Here is a 15,517-nt window from a genome sequence, read left to right on the forward strand (position 1 = left end):
TCTATAAGCACAAAAAAAGGAAAAGTATTATATTTTGCAAATTTTTGCTGAGTGTTCTAAGCTCGCTATGATAAATGAGTTTGAAGGTATGAATAATGATATGTTTCTGTATGCCTGACCTACAAGCTTGTCAAAGAATTTTAGAAACGTATTCCACATATGTTTGACATCCTTTTATTCAAAATTTTTGTTACTTTAATAAAATATCGTTGAAATTTCAAGATGGTGTTGCGTTTTAAAATTATGTTATTGCCGTTATTATTATAGTTCTTCCTTTTTTTATTTCACGTTTTTTAGTTCCATAAATAATAAATATGTTATTAATATTTCATTATTTTGACTAATATTAAAATTATTTTTGGCAGTTCAAGTTTTTTATTATAATATAAAAGTTAGTAGAAAAAAAAATTTGTTTCTTGTGCTTCATTGATACTGCATGTCAGTCGTTTGCGTTCTACCATAAAAGTAGTTGAGATTGCTGATACATTCCTCAAAACGAGAGATATTCACATCTTCCTCTCTATTTGCGTTCATGTAAGCTAACATCATAAGTTAAAAATGCAAAAAGCTGTATAGATGAAATTAGCAACATATTTTTATCATCAGAAATGTGGATCTGCATCAGAGCTCTGAAGGTATCTAGCAATAGTTTGACTGAGTGTGAAAAATCTTATTTACATGTATGTGAATGTACTATAAACTAGATAAATGATATTTAATAAACAAACTTGACATTAAATAACCCAGATGGAAAGAGATTCAAGATGCGTTCTCAATATTTTTCGCTATCATATTGTTATGAAATTTTCCGGGTTCGTTTGGATAGTGGAAATGATATGGTGTGGAGAACGCTCAATCAGCAGGCGACAGTAGAAAATTATAAACCGTGACAGTTGCAATGTTTTACGTTGTATTAATGTGTTTTTACGTTGAATTATTAAATTCATTATTAAATAAGTTAAAATATAATTAATTATTTATTTATAATGTTATAATATATTCATTAATTATTTATTTATAATGTTATAATATATTAATTAATTATTTATTTATAATATTATAATATATTAATTAATTATTTATTTATAATGTTATAATATATTAATTAATTATTTAAATGTTATGTTATATTCCGCTTAATAAGGCCAGTAAAATAATAATGTAGCACTCTTTTGAAATTTATTTCATTTTAATCTATATTGGCATGCTTTTATCAGTAAGTAGGGAAATCATCAATTAACATTTAAATAATGATTAATAATGTATTAATACACACAATAACTAATAAACATGGTTAATTTTTTTTTTGAAAATTAAACTAAATCGATATGCATTTGGACATTTAAAAATTTGTTTCAATGTGAAACAAAATTGACCAGATATTAAAAGAGATATTTCACAATATGTATTGGTATCGCATAATGCCTAAATCTGCCACTGCGAATATTCCCTTCGACTCATATAATTTAGAAAACTTTTTACTCTCTCGTATACGCAGTATAAACAAAGTATTATAATCGTCAAAAAATTCGAGCTCTTGAGATTTTGATGAATCTCCACGTTTTAGATCTCCCTGATTACGACAAACACAATTTTGGAAAACGTCCTTCTATCTGTCTGTGGCTTTTAGTTTGTTTTAGTTTTAGTTATATTAACGTCCCGTTGTAAAGAAACACTAGGGCTATTTTGGAACGGACCTCGTGATTTTAAACCACGGTCAGATGACGAGGACGATACCTGAGCTGGCACCCCCTTCTCCACATCACACCAGCGGGAGGACGTTTGGCATGACAGATTTAACGTGCAACAGACCCACTTACACGACGGTTCTTCGGTGGAATCGGGTCTCGAATCAGAAACCCTACGGCTCATAAGCCGAGACCGTACCACCAGGTCACCGCAGCCTAATTCAAAAACGCTTTAAGCTAGAGGGTTGAAATTTGGTATTCAGTCTTTGCACCAAATTTATAGATTTCTATCAAATTTTGAGCAAATCCATTCTGTCCATCCAGCTATTCGAATACAAATGTATACGATTACTACAAAATGAAGAGAGCAAGCTGAATAAGATTCGGTGCGCAGATTTTACATCTACAGTGTAGACATTTGTCAAACTTTGTGCCAAATCCAATAAGAGGTTGGCCATCTATCGGTCTGTAATTTCAGAAACATGTAAACTCGATAGCTCAAAAACGCAATGATTTAAATATATCAAATTTGGTATGGGATTTTGTGACTACAAGTGCAGTTTTGTGTCAATCTTTTTCAATCGGTTTTGAAAAATGCGTTTAAAACAGAAATTAGATTTTTGGATACTATTAACTGCATGTCAGGGATTAATCATCAAAACTCTTCCCAAGGATGACACGATAGAATCAGTAAAAATTGTAAATACAAGTCAAATGTTAATTTTTCATAACTATTTCAAAACCCGCAAGGCAGTTTTTGGAATAACGCCTTTATTAGAGAATGTGCGAGAAAGCTTTGGGGAAATCACTCATGCTGTTTTTACATACAGTGTCTCACAAAAGTGATGGGACACTTGTGCTTTACAAAAGGAAACTGCAATAAAATAAATAAATAAACATGTACACAAATTTTTTGGGTGTGTTTCATATTTAAAGTTAGTAGCAATTATTACATAACATACATTTTGTCACAATATTAAAATATTAATTTAATAAAAATACAATTGTTTAGAACGGAGCAAAAAATTGATCACATAAGTGATGGGACACTTATTTTTCCATCAAATATTTATCCAAAAATTTTGCTTTTTAAAAGGTTTTAATATTTTGTTGGATTTCCTTTTACTTTTAAAACATGATTTAATCTTCTTGGGATGGATTCGACTAATTTTTTTGTGATTTCTGGAGTGATTTTACCCCATTCTTCTTGAAGCACCGATTTTAATTGTTGTTTTGAAGAAATGGTGTGTTTGCGAATTCTTGATTCTAATTCTTGCCAAATATTCTCTATGGGATTTAAGTCTGGAGATTGTGATGGTGTTTTTATTATTTCAGGACAGTTATACAGCAGCCAGAGTCTAACGTTCAAAGCAGTGTGCTTGGGGTCATTGTCCTGGTAGAATTTAAAATCGTTATGAAGGTTCAATTTTCGTGCTGAAGATTTCAAATTTTGTTTTAAAATGTCAGTATACTTGTACTGATCCATTATACTGTCAATAAAAACAAGATTACCAACTCCAGAGGACGATATACACCCCCATACCATAACTCCTCCTCCACCATGTTTTACTGTTAGCACCAAGTTCTGTTTGCGAAATTCTTCCCTGGGTTTTCTCCACACCAAGATTCTACCGTCAGAACCAAATATATTAAATTTACTCTCATCAGCAAATATAACTTTATTCCAGTAATCAGAATTCTTATTTATATTGGATTTTGCAAAAGCTAGTCTGAGTTCCCCACGTTCCCTGAGATTTCCCACGTTCAATATGAAAATTAATAACTAATTTTCGAATTTCAGGCGAAGTTTCTTTTCGTTTAGCATTCATGGCTGCACAGAGCTAAAAAACACAAAAATTCCAAAACAAACTGGAGAGAAATACTGCAGACGATTTTATAAATTGTTGCCAATTGCTTTTGAGTAAAAATAAAACCACCAAAAATATTTTTATTGCTTATTTCAGACGATTTTTGTTGCATATCTAATGGTGTCCCATCACTTATGTGAGCTGTTTTTTGCTCCTTTCTAAACAATTGTATTTTTATTAAATTAATATTTTAATATTTTGACAAAATGTATGTTATGTAATAATTGTTACTAAATTTAAGTATGAAACACACCCACAAAAAAATTGTACATGTTTTTTTAATTTATTTTATTACAGTTTCCTTTTGTAAAGCACAAGTGTCCCATCACTTTTGTGAGACACTGTAGTTTAGTTTAGTTTAGTTATATTAACTTCCCGTTTGAAGCAACACTAGGGCTATTTTAGGACGGACCTCGTAATTTTGAACCGCGGTCAGATGACGAGGACGACACCTGAGCTGGCAGCCCCCTCTCCATACCAGCGGGAGGATGTTTGGCAAGGACGGATTTAACGTGCAACAGACCCCCTTACACGACGGTTTTTCGGTGGAATCGGGTCTCGAACCTGAAACCCTCCGGTTCCGAAGCCGAGACCTTACCACCAGGCCACCGTGGCTGTTTTTACATAGGATTAAACATAAGATTATGGGCTGGAAATCTAATAGCCCACGCATGTTTATAAAACATAGTTTGTTTCGTTTCGAGACTCATGATATTTGTTACTATTAATTTGATAACTAATTTGAATGAATGAAATTTATTTTATTAAATGTATACGTGACATAAAATTTGTTATCTGATAATTTGTACTTTAAAAAATGCTTAGTACTGTTGTTTTTTATTAACTTCTTGCCAAACCATGTTCTAACTTTACTGAATAAGATCTGATCTAATTCTAATTAAAGTCATTAATATTTCACTGATATGTACATATATTAAAAATTTATTTGAGAAAAGACGAAGCGAACCTCATGCCTCTTGCAACATAAGCCGGGATAATTAATGACATCTTAAGAACGATTTACTACTTCCTTGAGAAATAGCATGGTGATTTCGTGAGACGCTTTGAAACCGATACAGAGGAAGAAAAAAAGTAAAATTTTTGAAGAAGAAAGAAATTGAGCGGACCAAATACGTCTTTCCAGGGAGAAGAAAGTGACGTGTTCTCCTTCGTGAAAGTGAAATAAACTTTCCCGATGTACATGTTAACCTCTTGAAAGAAAGATCAGATTTCTTCACCAGTAAGTTAATGGTTTCTTGAGTCATGTATTTAAAACAGAAAAGTGATATCACTGTTATCATATGATCCTTGGAAATCTCTGGAATTTTGATTTACTTGAATGGGTAATAATCTAGAAAAGATGTCTGTAATATTTTATTACATCACCCTTTTACGCTTAGTGTGTGATATCTATTTCAACAGATATTAAGAAAGTAATCAGAAAGTTCAAAAAGTCGGTTTCCAATGAGAGAGTTATTATTAGTATAAATTTTCTTTGTTGTTAACTACAAGATCATGACCAAAAGGATATTTTTATCAGTTTCAGATGTTCAATACGATAATATTTATAGACTGGCATATTATTAACTAAATGCGACATGCTTTAGTAAAAATCATATTAAACAATCTACATAGCAGGTTATTGGACAAAAAAGCTACTGAAATTAATAGTTAATTAATTCCTGGATAGTAGGCCTTTATTTTAAAATTTTAATTAGATTTTTAATTAAAATTAATCGAAATTTTAAAATTAATCCTCCATAACTTCGGAATGCATTATTGCACAAAATCTATTTTTAATCCACTAAACTATTTATAAAAATAGTGTTTAATTCATAATAATAAAATTTTCCCTCTAGTTTTAATGAATTTTTAAAATATTTTATACCTTTCGGCCCTATTAAGCAAATACGTTCCGGGGATCAGACTTCATTCTCTGTCGGGTATATAATCTTATTTTTATATGGAATTTAAAATTTTAACTATGCAAAAGTCGAGTAGAAAGAGTTAATATATTTTACAAAAATATTTTTTCCCTCGTTTATGTCACTACATTTATGCATATCCACGTTTCTTTGGATTCATTGGCGCAAAAACCATCTTTGGCCAACTTACGCCAAACTTATGGTACGGGCTCTCATATCCATGTAGCAATTGCATTCAATAAATTCTTTGTATGTACGTTTTCTTCGTTATATTGCCGCATTAAAGATAAACAGTCGAATCTCCATGGCCGAATGGTCATTGCACTAGGCTCACAATCAAGAGACCGTGGGTTCGATTCCCGCTAGTGACAATGCGATTCATAGTATTTGTTTTTTTTTTTTTAAGATACTGGACATTTCTTTAGTTTACCAGACAAGTGTCCTGGACTTTTCTTACTGTCTCCAGCATTTTCAGGTTGCGATGTTTCAGTATAGAATTTCGATTCTATCCTTTAGATTTTTTTTCTCTCTCTTTGATCACATTATTTTTATACCAGAACTTCAATCAAATTTTTATGCGTTTTTATAAGTTCCTAAATTTTGATTATTTTTTTTATTAGATGGTGATGATTATAATTTTATTAATATAAATAAATTCAGTTATTTATATGCGTGCACATCACTCATATTTTTTAGAATTAGTGCAATAAAAATTATATTGATGTCATGAAAATTAATAGTTTATGTCGTATAGAGATAGATTAATAATTTTTACTAAATTGTTCGCTGGATCATTTTTAATTTTTACTTTCTCCTATACATAGTATAGAGATAGTATGTAATCGTCCAAAAATTCGAACTCGAAATTTTGAAGCCCGAAGGATCTACGTGTTTTAGATCTTCCTGAGTTCAAAAAATACATTTTTGGAAAGTGTCCGTCTATCTGTCTGTCACTAAAATAATTTAAAAATACTTTGAGCTAGACGGATAAAATTTAGCATGCAGTCTTTGTACCACATTTGTAGTTTTTTGTCAGATTTTGAGAAAAGTCCGTTTAGAGGAACTTTATCTGTCCAGCTGTTCGAAAAAAAGCTAGATAGATGAAATTCGGTGTACAGATTTAACATTTATAATATATACATCTATTAAGTTTTGAGCCGAATAAAACAATGGGTTGACCATCTGTCGTTCTGTACTTCAGAAACATTTAAACGCAATAAGTCAAAAGTGCAATGACTTAAATGTATTAAATTTGATATGAGAATCTTGTGACAACAAGTGCAGTTTTGCGCCAAATTTTTGTTTTAATCGTTTGCGAAAAACCGATTAAAACTCAAATTCAAATCTCGCCAAGATGACCTCGACATTTAAAACGTCAGTTTTTCTGATGCTATTAACTGCATGGGGGAGATTAATCGTTAAACCTCGCCAAGAATGACACTATTGATTCAGTAAAAATACTGAATTCACTCAAAAGATTAATATTTTTTAACTATTGCACGCTAATTCCATGCAAGGCATTTTGTGGAATAAAATCTTTATTAAAGAATGTGTGCGAAAGTTTTAGGGAAATCACTCCCACTGATTATATTTTAATTAATAAGTTCATTTACCATGTGTTGGGAAAATCTTTGTGCTTAAAAACGCATCCAGAGTTTATAGCAGACTTCAACCTTCCGACAATTCGTGTTTGCTCTATAAATAGGGATATTATAAATGCTTCCATAGATCCATTTATCCATATTTGCACTATTAACGCAACTATATAATTGAAAAGTTGTGCGAAAATGTGATCGGAGCATAATGTAAATGACAGATCCAAATTCGCAAGTTGGCCTTCAATGCATCTCATTAGATGATCTGTTCTGTTATGTTTATCATGTGATTTCGCATGAATTTTTACCATCATATTATAAAAAAACCATATTCTATTAGGGAGAATTCACTATAATTTCAATCCACAGGTCAAGTTGAAGAAAGGCAGAAATATTTTATGAGTGCCCATACGATTACCATCTTTTATATTAATTGCCATTCATGACCTAATTATAGCTTTGTGTTTCACAGATTCTGTAATTTTATGCACGAGTAAAACTTATCACAATATACGAAAAAATTTTTAGAGACAGGGAGACTTATCTTATATATCATATGAATTTATTTTTATATCTATACTAGCAGCTATATGTACCAGATGTAAATGTAAGATCAGCAGAAGTGGTGTTCCTAAAACTTTCTCACTTACTTTCTTATAAACGCCTTGCATGGTCTTGGCGTACAACAGTTGCGAAATCAAAATCAATAGTTTTGGCGTGGATTTAGCATTTTTACTGAATCTATCGTGTAATCCTCATCGAGTTATTGGCGATGAATTCCTGGCATACGTTAATTTTATCTAAAAATCGAATCTGTGTTTTAGAAACGTTTTTTCAACCGATTGAAGCCAATATTTTGAAACAAAACTGCACTGCAAAAACTCAGGAAAGTCTAAAACATAGAGATTCTTGAAAATTTTGGGTTCGAATTTTTTTGACGATTACTCTTCTTTCTCTAAACTATGCATATGAGAAAGTAAAAATTGCTTAACAAAAGCACAGGTTCAAATCTCAGAAGAAAATTAATTTAACATTGGCAATAGTATGGAAGTGATAGATGCAATTAAACCATACGTTAGGCTAATATTTCGATGGCAAAAAAAATAATAATAAAATCGTAATATGTGTTTTAAAATTTAAAACATGAATTATTCATGTTTTAAATTTTAAAACTCATTAAAATGCTAATTTTTTAAATTTTAAAATGATGTAAAAATGATTTTTGCGCAATGATTGTTTAGAAGTTATGTCTAAAATAATGTAAAATTTCTCATTTACCCCCCTCCCCCATTTAGAAGTCCTTGCAAATTATTTAATAGCGTAATAAATTCTTCTACTTGCTATGAACAAGAACTTGGTATGTATCAAATTTCCTTCCAATTCGACAAGGAGTATGGAATTGTTTAAGGTTCAAATATATCAACTAACGAAATTTCAATTATATATACATAGATACGTATGTGTTATTCACAAAATCTTGGATATTACATAACAGACTATTATTTGATGAGGACATCCTAAAAAATCATTGATTATTATTAATCCTAACAATTCTATAGATTTCAGTAATCTGGTGGTATGGTCACGGCCTTAGAGTCTTAAGATACTAGAGTCGAAATTAAAAACCACTGTGTGTATAAGCGGGTCTGGTCCATCGGTTCAAATATCCTCTCACAAGTGTGATTGGAACGAGTTTTGGTGATTCAGGCGTCATCCTCGTTGTTTGATCATGTTTCAAGATCCTGAGATTTCTTCCCACCTTTCGTATCTCTTCATAACGGAACGTAAATACAACTAAGCTAAATTAAACCAATTTTCTATATTATAATTCGTAACAAAAATAACTCAAATTTCTGTCGAGATCTGATGTTATATTTTCACAGTTTTGAACCCTTTGTAGTCGGAAAAGTAATTCGATGCAAAATTATTCATCTAATATAAAGGGCCTGTTTATGGTCCCGAAAAATAAATACAAATAATTGTTTCAAATTGAATTTTCCCGAAAAGTTAAGTTAAATCTTTTTACCATTCTTTAGGTATTTTTAATAATCAAAATTGAAAAATAAATAATTAAAACATCAAAATGATGCACCGTCTTGAATGGTGAGTGAGAGGTACCATCTGAGTGCAAAGGGTTAAAGAACATAAATAATTTTATTATTTGAAGTAATCAAACTCTAATTTTAACTTAAAAAAGGATCTCTATAGTTAAAACGTGACGAAACGATGCAATAAATTCTTCATTGTTTTAAAATGTTTCAGAAGAAGAAAGTCTTATAAATTAAATGGAACTCTCCCTAATTGCTTCGTAAATAATTTCAGCTCTTCCCATTCAAGAAATATCCTACACTGTTTCCAATGCAGCCTTTCCGTTGACTCCAAATCGACTCGGAACGAAGTAAAACTTCTGAATCAGCTGTCGTAACGTGTGTATGTAGTTAATCATTGGAACACTCTGTCACATATGACGGATTGTTTTATTTATTTTTTTTCCGGGCAAGATAGGATCCTCCTCGAGACGCAACCACTTGACGTCTGTTTGTGAAGAACAAATTAAGAACAAATGCATTAACAGGCTGTCGTAGCTTTTGACTATAAGAAGGCATCCACTTCCTCGTGCTATGTCTGATTGTGAAGCCTCACTTGGTGACCTCGCACTGACTATTATGTATCGCATCTCTCTTTTGGAATATCGTGTGTCCTAAGTGCTACGAGCTATGTCTTTTTTTCTCTGGCCAGAATCACGTTTCTCGTCAGTAGCTCTCCTGGAATTTCGGAATAGTTTCTCCTTTTGTGGTTTTGTTTGACATTGTTAAGAAGGCATTGAAAAAAAAACGCGGTTTGCAAGTGCATATTAGTTTAGTTTTTTTGTGGTTTTCTATTGTGTGAAGTGACAGATAGGCATTTTGGAATACCTGTTCTTGGTTTGTCAGTCTAAAGTGGATTGATTTTGATGATCAATATGAATTTTAGGTAAGTTAAATTTATATTTTAATTGTTAATAATATATCATATGTATTATTTATATTATAAATAGTATCTTTAGATTCTGTTGTAAAATTCGAAAAATAAAAATCTAGAGCTCCATAGTTTTTAAGTACAACAATCCAATCATATATAAATTTATTATTTTAATGATGCCATTGAGTCCCTCGTTTAGAAGGTATTTAGGTAAAATTTTTATAAAACACTTAATTTTCTCTTCAATTGCTTATCAAATGGGAAATCCAAGCGTCAATTATAAATTTTTTAACCATTTGCACTGGGAAAAAAACGATGCATAATTATTCTTTTAATACAAAGGCCTGTTTATTGCTCCATTATATATATATATATATATATATATATATATATATATATATATATATATATATATATATATATATATATATATATATATATAATATTGGTGAGAGACGGGCACTATTCGAATGCAAAGAGTTAAATATTTAAAAATAATGATGATTTAAAATTCATTTATAATTTTTTAAAATTTCATTTTTTTTAGCATTTAACCGAATTTAAATCACAGGTATCTATATTCGTTTACCTACTATGTAGCTAGGTAACAATCCGTTATTTTATTACTTTAATTCAATCAAAATGCTTACAAGCTCCGAAAACGGAATCTTTCATTCAGCTAGATATTGAAGAAAATTAAATATTTTTTTGTTTATTTTCTCTCTGTTAAAAAATACAAAGTACAGTGAGTGCTCTTTATGAAGTTGCATGTCATACATTATTCATCTAATGAGCGTGCGAAGCCATTAAATAATAAATAAAATTACAATTTCATTATGTGGGATTTTAATTTCATATTCTTTGGATTTTAGGTTTTGTCTCTACTTTGCTGTAATTGATCTACTTTCACTAATATATGAAGATGCATATTTGTTTGAAATGCCTTCCATTTTCCATTTTAATAATTTTTAATAATTCCTTAATTCTGATTAATTTTAATGTTTTACTTATGTCATTTTAATTCTAATAAAGATAAACAAAAATAATAATAATGCCTCAACAGCTAATAATAATACTAAAGGATGAAAATATATAAATAGCAGTTATTAGAAAACAATATCAGATATTATGAAATATCAATGACTAGCCAATCCACTGAGAATATTAGTCGTATTTAACCAGTTAATTGTTTTGACCTCTTCAGGAAATACTATTTAAACTGTAATATAATTAAATTTATAATTAATTATAATAAAATAATTGTTAGTGGATAAACTTACCATAACGCAAAATATTGTACTTTTTTTCATGACGAGTATTCTCGTTAAAAAACAGTTAACTAGTTTAATTTCAATTAAATATCATAGCAGAATTTTATCGTCTTCATTTCCCCAACAAAGTATTTTTAATGGTGTTAGATATTAAATTCGCATCGTTTTAAAAGTCTATACATCTGTTCTGAATTCATGAAATCGTCGTATGATATTATATTAATATGAAAAAAAAAATTATTGTGACGTCATCTAACGCATCACTTGTTATTTCACGCGATGCTGTAATATTAGTCTTTTTGCTCTCGTAGAATATCACCACAAGTCATTTCCAAAATTAAAATGATACAGTCCCTACAAGAGTTTGGTAATAGTTTTTACAAAAAAAAAAAAAAAAAAAAAAAAAAAAAAAATTATGAAATAATATCTTAAGAAAAGGAAAAGATTTCAAAGCAATGTGAAAAAATAATCTACATTCCTTAGTTTAGAGAAATTTTAAAAAGTACTCGATTAACTATTTGCAGGAGCAATGAAAATGGTTTTAATTTTAATGCAAAATGAAAAGTATTATGTATTGTAAATTTTATATAAAAATATTTAAAAAATAAAACCTCACAAAATTCAGAAAAAGTGATTTTACAAGATCTAAATTGGTGTCGTTTAAAAGATAATGATTTTAAATTTTGATATTGTTTCAAAATATTTTTAGAAATCTTTAAAAAAAACTCACTAAAATATTATTTAATTCTTAGTGTTTTTAAGAAATATAATTAAAATTTAGAAAAAAATTGCTACGAGGAGTACTTTCTCTTTCTTCAGAGAGCAGAAGATGATTTACTACGAATAAATTAAGAAAAAGAAACGTCTAAAGTATACAACAAATGCTAAAGGAATAAAAATTTATCATTACACAACAACATACGAGATGTATGTATCTTGAACAGTTATTTTGAGTACTCCAAATGTTCTTCAATCTACGGCTTACTTTCCAGTTTATCTATCACGATGCTTACGATTTTTGACGGTCTTATTTGCATTAGCTAGTTTATTAAGCCTGTTTGTGCATTTCTTTTTTATATCACTTTTTTAAAATTTGTTAAAAAAGAGCCTACTGTAGGGACCGCCGTTGGAATTTACGACTCTATATTTTATTATAAAAATGACTTATTTCCATATGTTTGACCAACCCTTAAATTGTCTCATTATTTTAGAACACCTGCATTTATTGCAAAATTGCAGTTATTGGTAAAAAATCTTAAAAGGATATCAAAAACCGAATGATATTTTTCTTGGAAGATGCATATATTGCTATTAGTAAAGAAAGCGAAAGCACTAGAAATATTCAAATTTTTTTAGTTTGAGAAAAATGTCTATGCCAGAGCAAAGAACAATTCAAATAATAAAAGTAAATACATGAAATAATTTCTAATTAATCAACGTTTTAAAAATAATTTCCTAATCATTCATAATATCTAAATTCATATACCATCATTCATAATATCTAAATTCATATACCATCATTCATAATATCTAAATTCATATACCATCATTCATAATATCTAAATTCATATACCATCATTCATAATATCTAAATTCATATACCATCATTCATAATATCTAAATTCATATACCATCATTCATAATATCGAAATTCATATACCATCATTTATAATATCGAAATTCATACACCTACATTCATAATATCCAAATTCATACACCATCATTCATAATATCCAAATTCATATACCATCATTCATACTACCTAATCATTCAAGTATTAAGCTTCTCTGAGATGCATAGGCTAAATTTTTTTTCCACAATACCAAAGCGTCGTGTTGTCAAATTCCTTTCAAAAGAACTATATAAGCTCCGATTAATATCTCACGCTGTCTTTTTCCTGCTTTATGTGTTTCTAATCGGTTCACTGCATTGTCTCGTCTTAGTTTAAATAACAAAAAGGACTTGACGAAAGATAAAAATTGGAGAATTTCCTTGCAATCACGAAGAATAAAAATCCATATCATTAGAAATGTACATATATTAGAAAATTCCACATCATATATAATATTGAATTTTCTAACATTTTTTTTATTCCTTTTGGAATGATTTTTCTTATCTTCTACAATTTTATTCGTTCCAATTAAGATTGGTAGCATTAGGCATCCACAGAATAAAAAAAAATTCAAAATAGCAAGTCAGCGCTAACTTGGAAATAGAAACCAACATGCTTCAGTTTCTTAGAATGCTAATGAGGAAAATAATCTCGACAGTGAATGCATCCTTGGAGACCTTGGCAGCCCGCGTGGGTGCGAACTTACAGATGATATCTCATTAAGCGGTGGTGTTAAGTATATCTTTTAAAGTTCCTGTCTTGAGTTAGCTTTTCTGCAAGGTTTTGTCAAGCCTGTCTATTAAATTTGGAGGTACTGTAGATATGTTTTTTGGTATTTTTATCCTAATTACGCGGAAATAATTGACGTTTAAATGTCCGGAAGCACTTTTTAAACAAATGGAATTAGTGTAGGTGTTTGTCCCCTAGTTTTAGACAGTAAGCGGGTGATATCATCTGCAATGTTGCAGATTGGATAGTTAACGTGTTTTTATTTCATACTTCGGTGTGTGATTGTTTGCTTAAATTTCTTTCACCTGCGGGAAACCCAAACATCTAATTAATTTGCTTCATTTCAGCAATACCATAAATATTTTTATAATAAAATTTCCACTGAAATCGGAAATCGTTTGAAAATACCGATTTTAATAAGAATATATGTAGTATTTGTAATCTTTTTTTATCCTTTTGATTTCTCAAATCACTGTTTGAATATTGTTGTTTATTAACAGTGATTATTAAATCATGTATTATCCAAGGTAAAGCATTCTAGCATAGGTTATATTTCAATTTTTAAATGAAGTAAAGTTGAAATATTCTAATATCTATACTAATAATAAAGTGTGTGTGTGTGTGCTTGCAATCTACTGGCCAGACCGTTTGACTTAGTTATCAAATTTGGCGCATATATACCTTGAGGGAGCAAAAGTGTACTTCAGAGAGATTTTTAAAATATTTAATTAATTAAAAACTAAGCTGAAATTTGGCTTTTTTTTTCAATAACTTCCGAAAATATTACAGCACAAAAAATAAATTTTGCACCTTTCCAAAATTTAAAAATTTGTCTTTTTAATAATACCAATTTAATTCTTGCAAAATCTTACTAAATTTTGGCAATTTAAATTATATATATATATATATATATATATATATATATATATATATATATATATATATATATATATATATATATTGCCTTATTTGAAACAATATATTGTTACCCTAAATTTCAAACAATTTTCATTGTTTCATCAACTATCTGAGCATGTAATTTTCTTCCACTATCGAAAACTAAAAATCATTCTGTTTAATATCTGTGTAATTTACAATATAGAATTGTATTAATTTTCAAATGGATAATTTAATAACAAAATTTGAACACCAGATTATTTTTGAAAATCATAAGTAGGTTCCTTTACTTTTTTTCTCAAGAGAAATCTGCATCCAGAATTCTGTAATAGAACCAAATCTATCATCAACTCTTTGTAAAGATATGACCATTCCTCTTTTAAGATTGATAGCTGTCAATGAAAATGAATTATTTAGAAAGTTAACACGGATGCTTAAACGAACTTCAAAATCCCTTATCTCATCAACTTCCTGATAGTTGGTTAAGTTTCATATAATTTTTTTCAGAAATGGTGAAAGCCTTTATGTATGTCAAACGATCTTTGCTACTGTCTTTAGAAATTTTTTCAACTTTCAAAATAACAATTTTTTCATTTTGCACTTCACATAATATAAGCGTCATTCCCAAAATCTCTACCATGAATAAAATTTCAAGTCTTCGCTTGCTTAATCAGTGTACTCTGATTTTTATTAAAGTTCCTGCTTTTTATATTTCATAACTTTACATTTATAAATTGCTTTTCCCTCAGGAATTGCTTCTTTATTTTCATTTCATTCTTCCGATTATGATTTCATTAGGAAGAAAATGGCAATCATGGTTTCATAAGTTCTGTGAATTTTATTTCATCCCATTCTCAGTTTTTTTTTTCTTTTTTTTTTCCCAAATAGTCACTTTTGTTGTTTTTGATTAATTCACATTCACCCACTCCTCTAAACTGCAATTATGTGAAAAAGATAAATATATATTTAAA

General features: G+C 29.4%; 2 protein-coding genes across 4 annotated transcripts in view; one reads left to right on the top strand and one right to left on the bottom strand.

Moving 5' to 3' along the window:
* LOC129965589 (tetratricopeptide repeat protein 36-like) overlaps positions 1–15,517 on the bottom strand; it is a 57,767-nt gene that overhangs the window by 7,894 nt on the left and 34,356 nt on the right. The window lies entirely within an intron of this gene.
* LOC129965588 (lipoma-preferred partner homolog) overlaps positions 9,675–15,517 on the top strand; it is a 77,539-nt gene continuing 71,696 nt past the window's right edge. The window contains exon 1 of one of the 3 annotated variants that reach the window (XM_056079612.1): positions 9,675–10,049. In XM_056079612.1, coding sequence (XP_055935587.1) covers positions 10,030–10,049 — 20 coding nt within the window. In that variant the 5' untranslated portion in view covers positions 9,675–10,029. The remainder of the gene's footprint in view (positions 10,050–15,517) is intronic. The other 2 variants (XM_056079617.1, XM_056079614.1) reach the window with 2 other exon arrangements.

This window comes from Argiope bruennichi, chromosome 4 (genome assembly GCF_947563725.1).
Source record: "Argiope bruennichi chromosome 4, qqArgBrue1.1, whole genome shotgun sequence".
Lineage (NCBI taxonomy): Eukaryota > Metazoa > Arthropoda > Arachnida > Araneae > Araneidae > Argiope > Argiope bruennichi.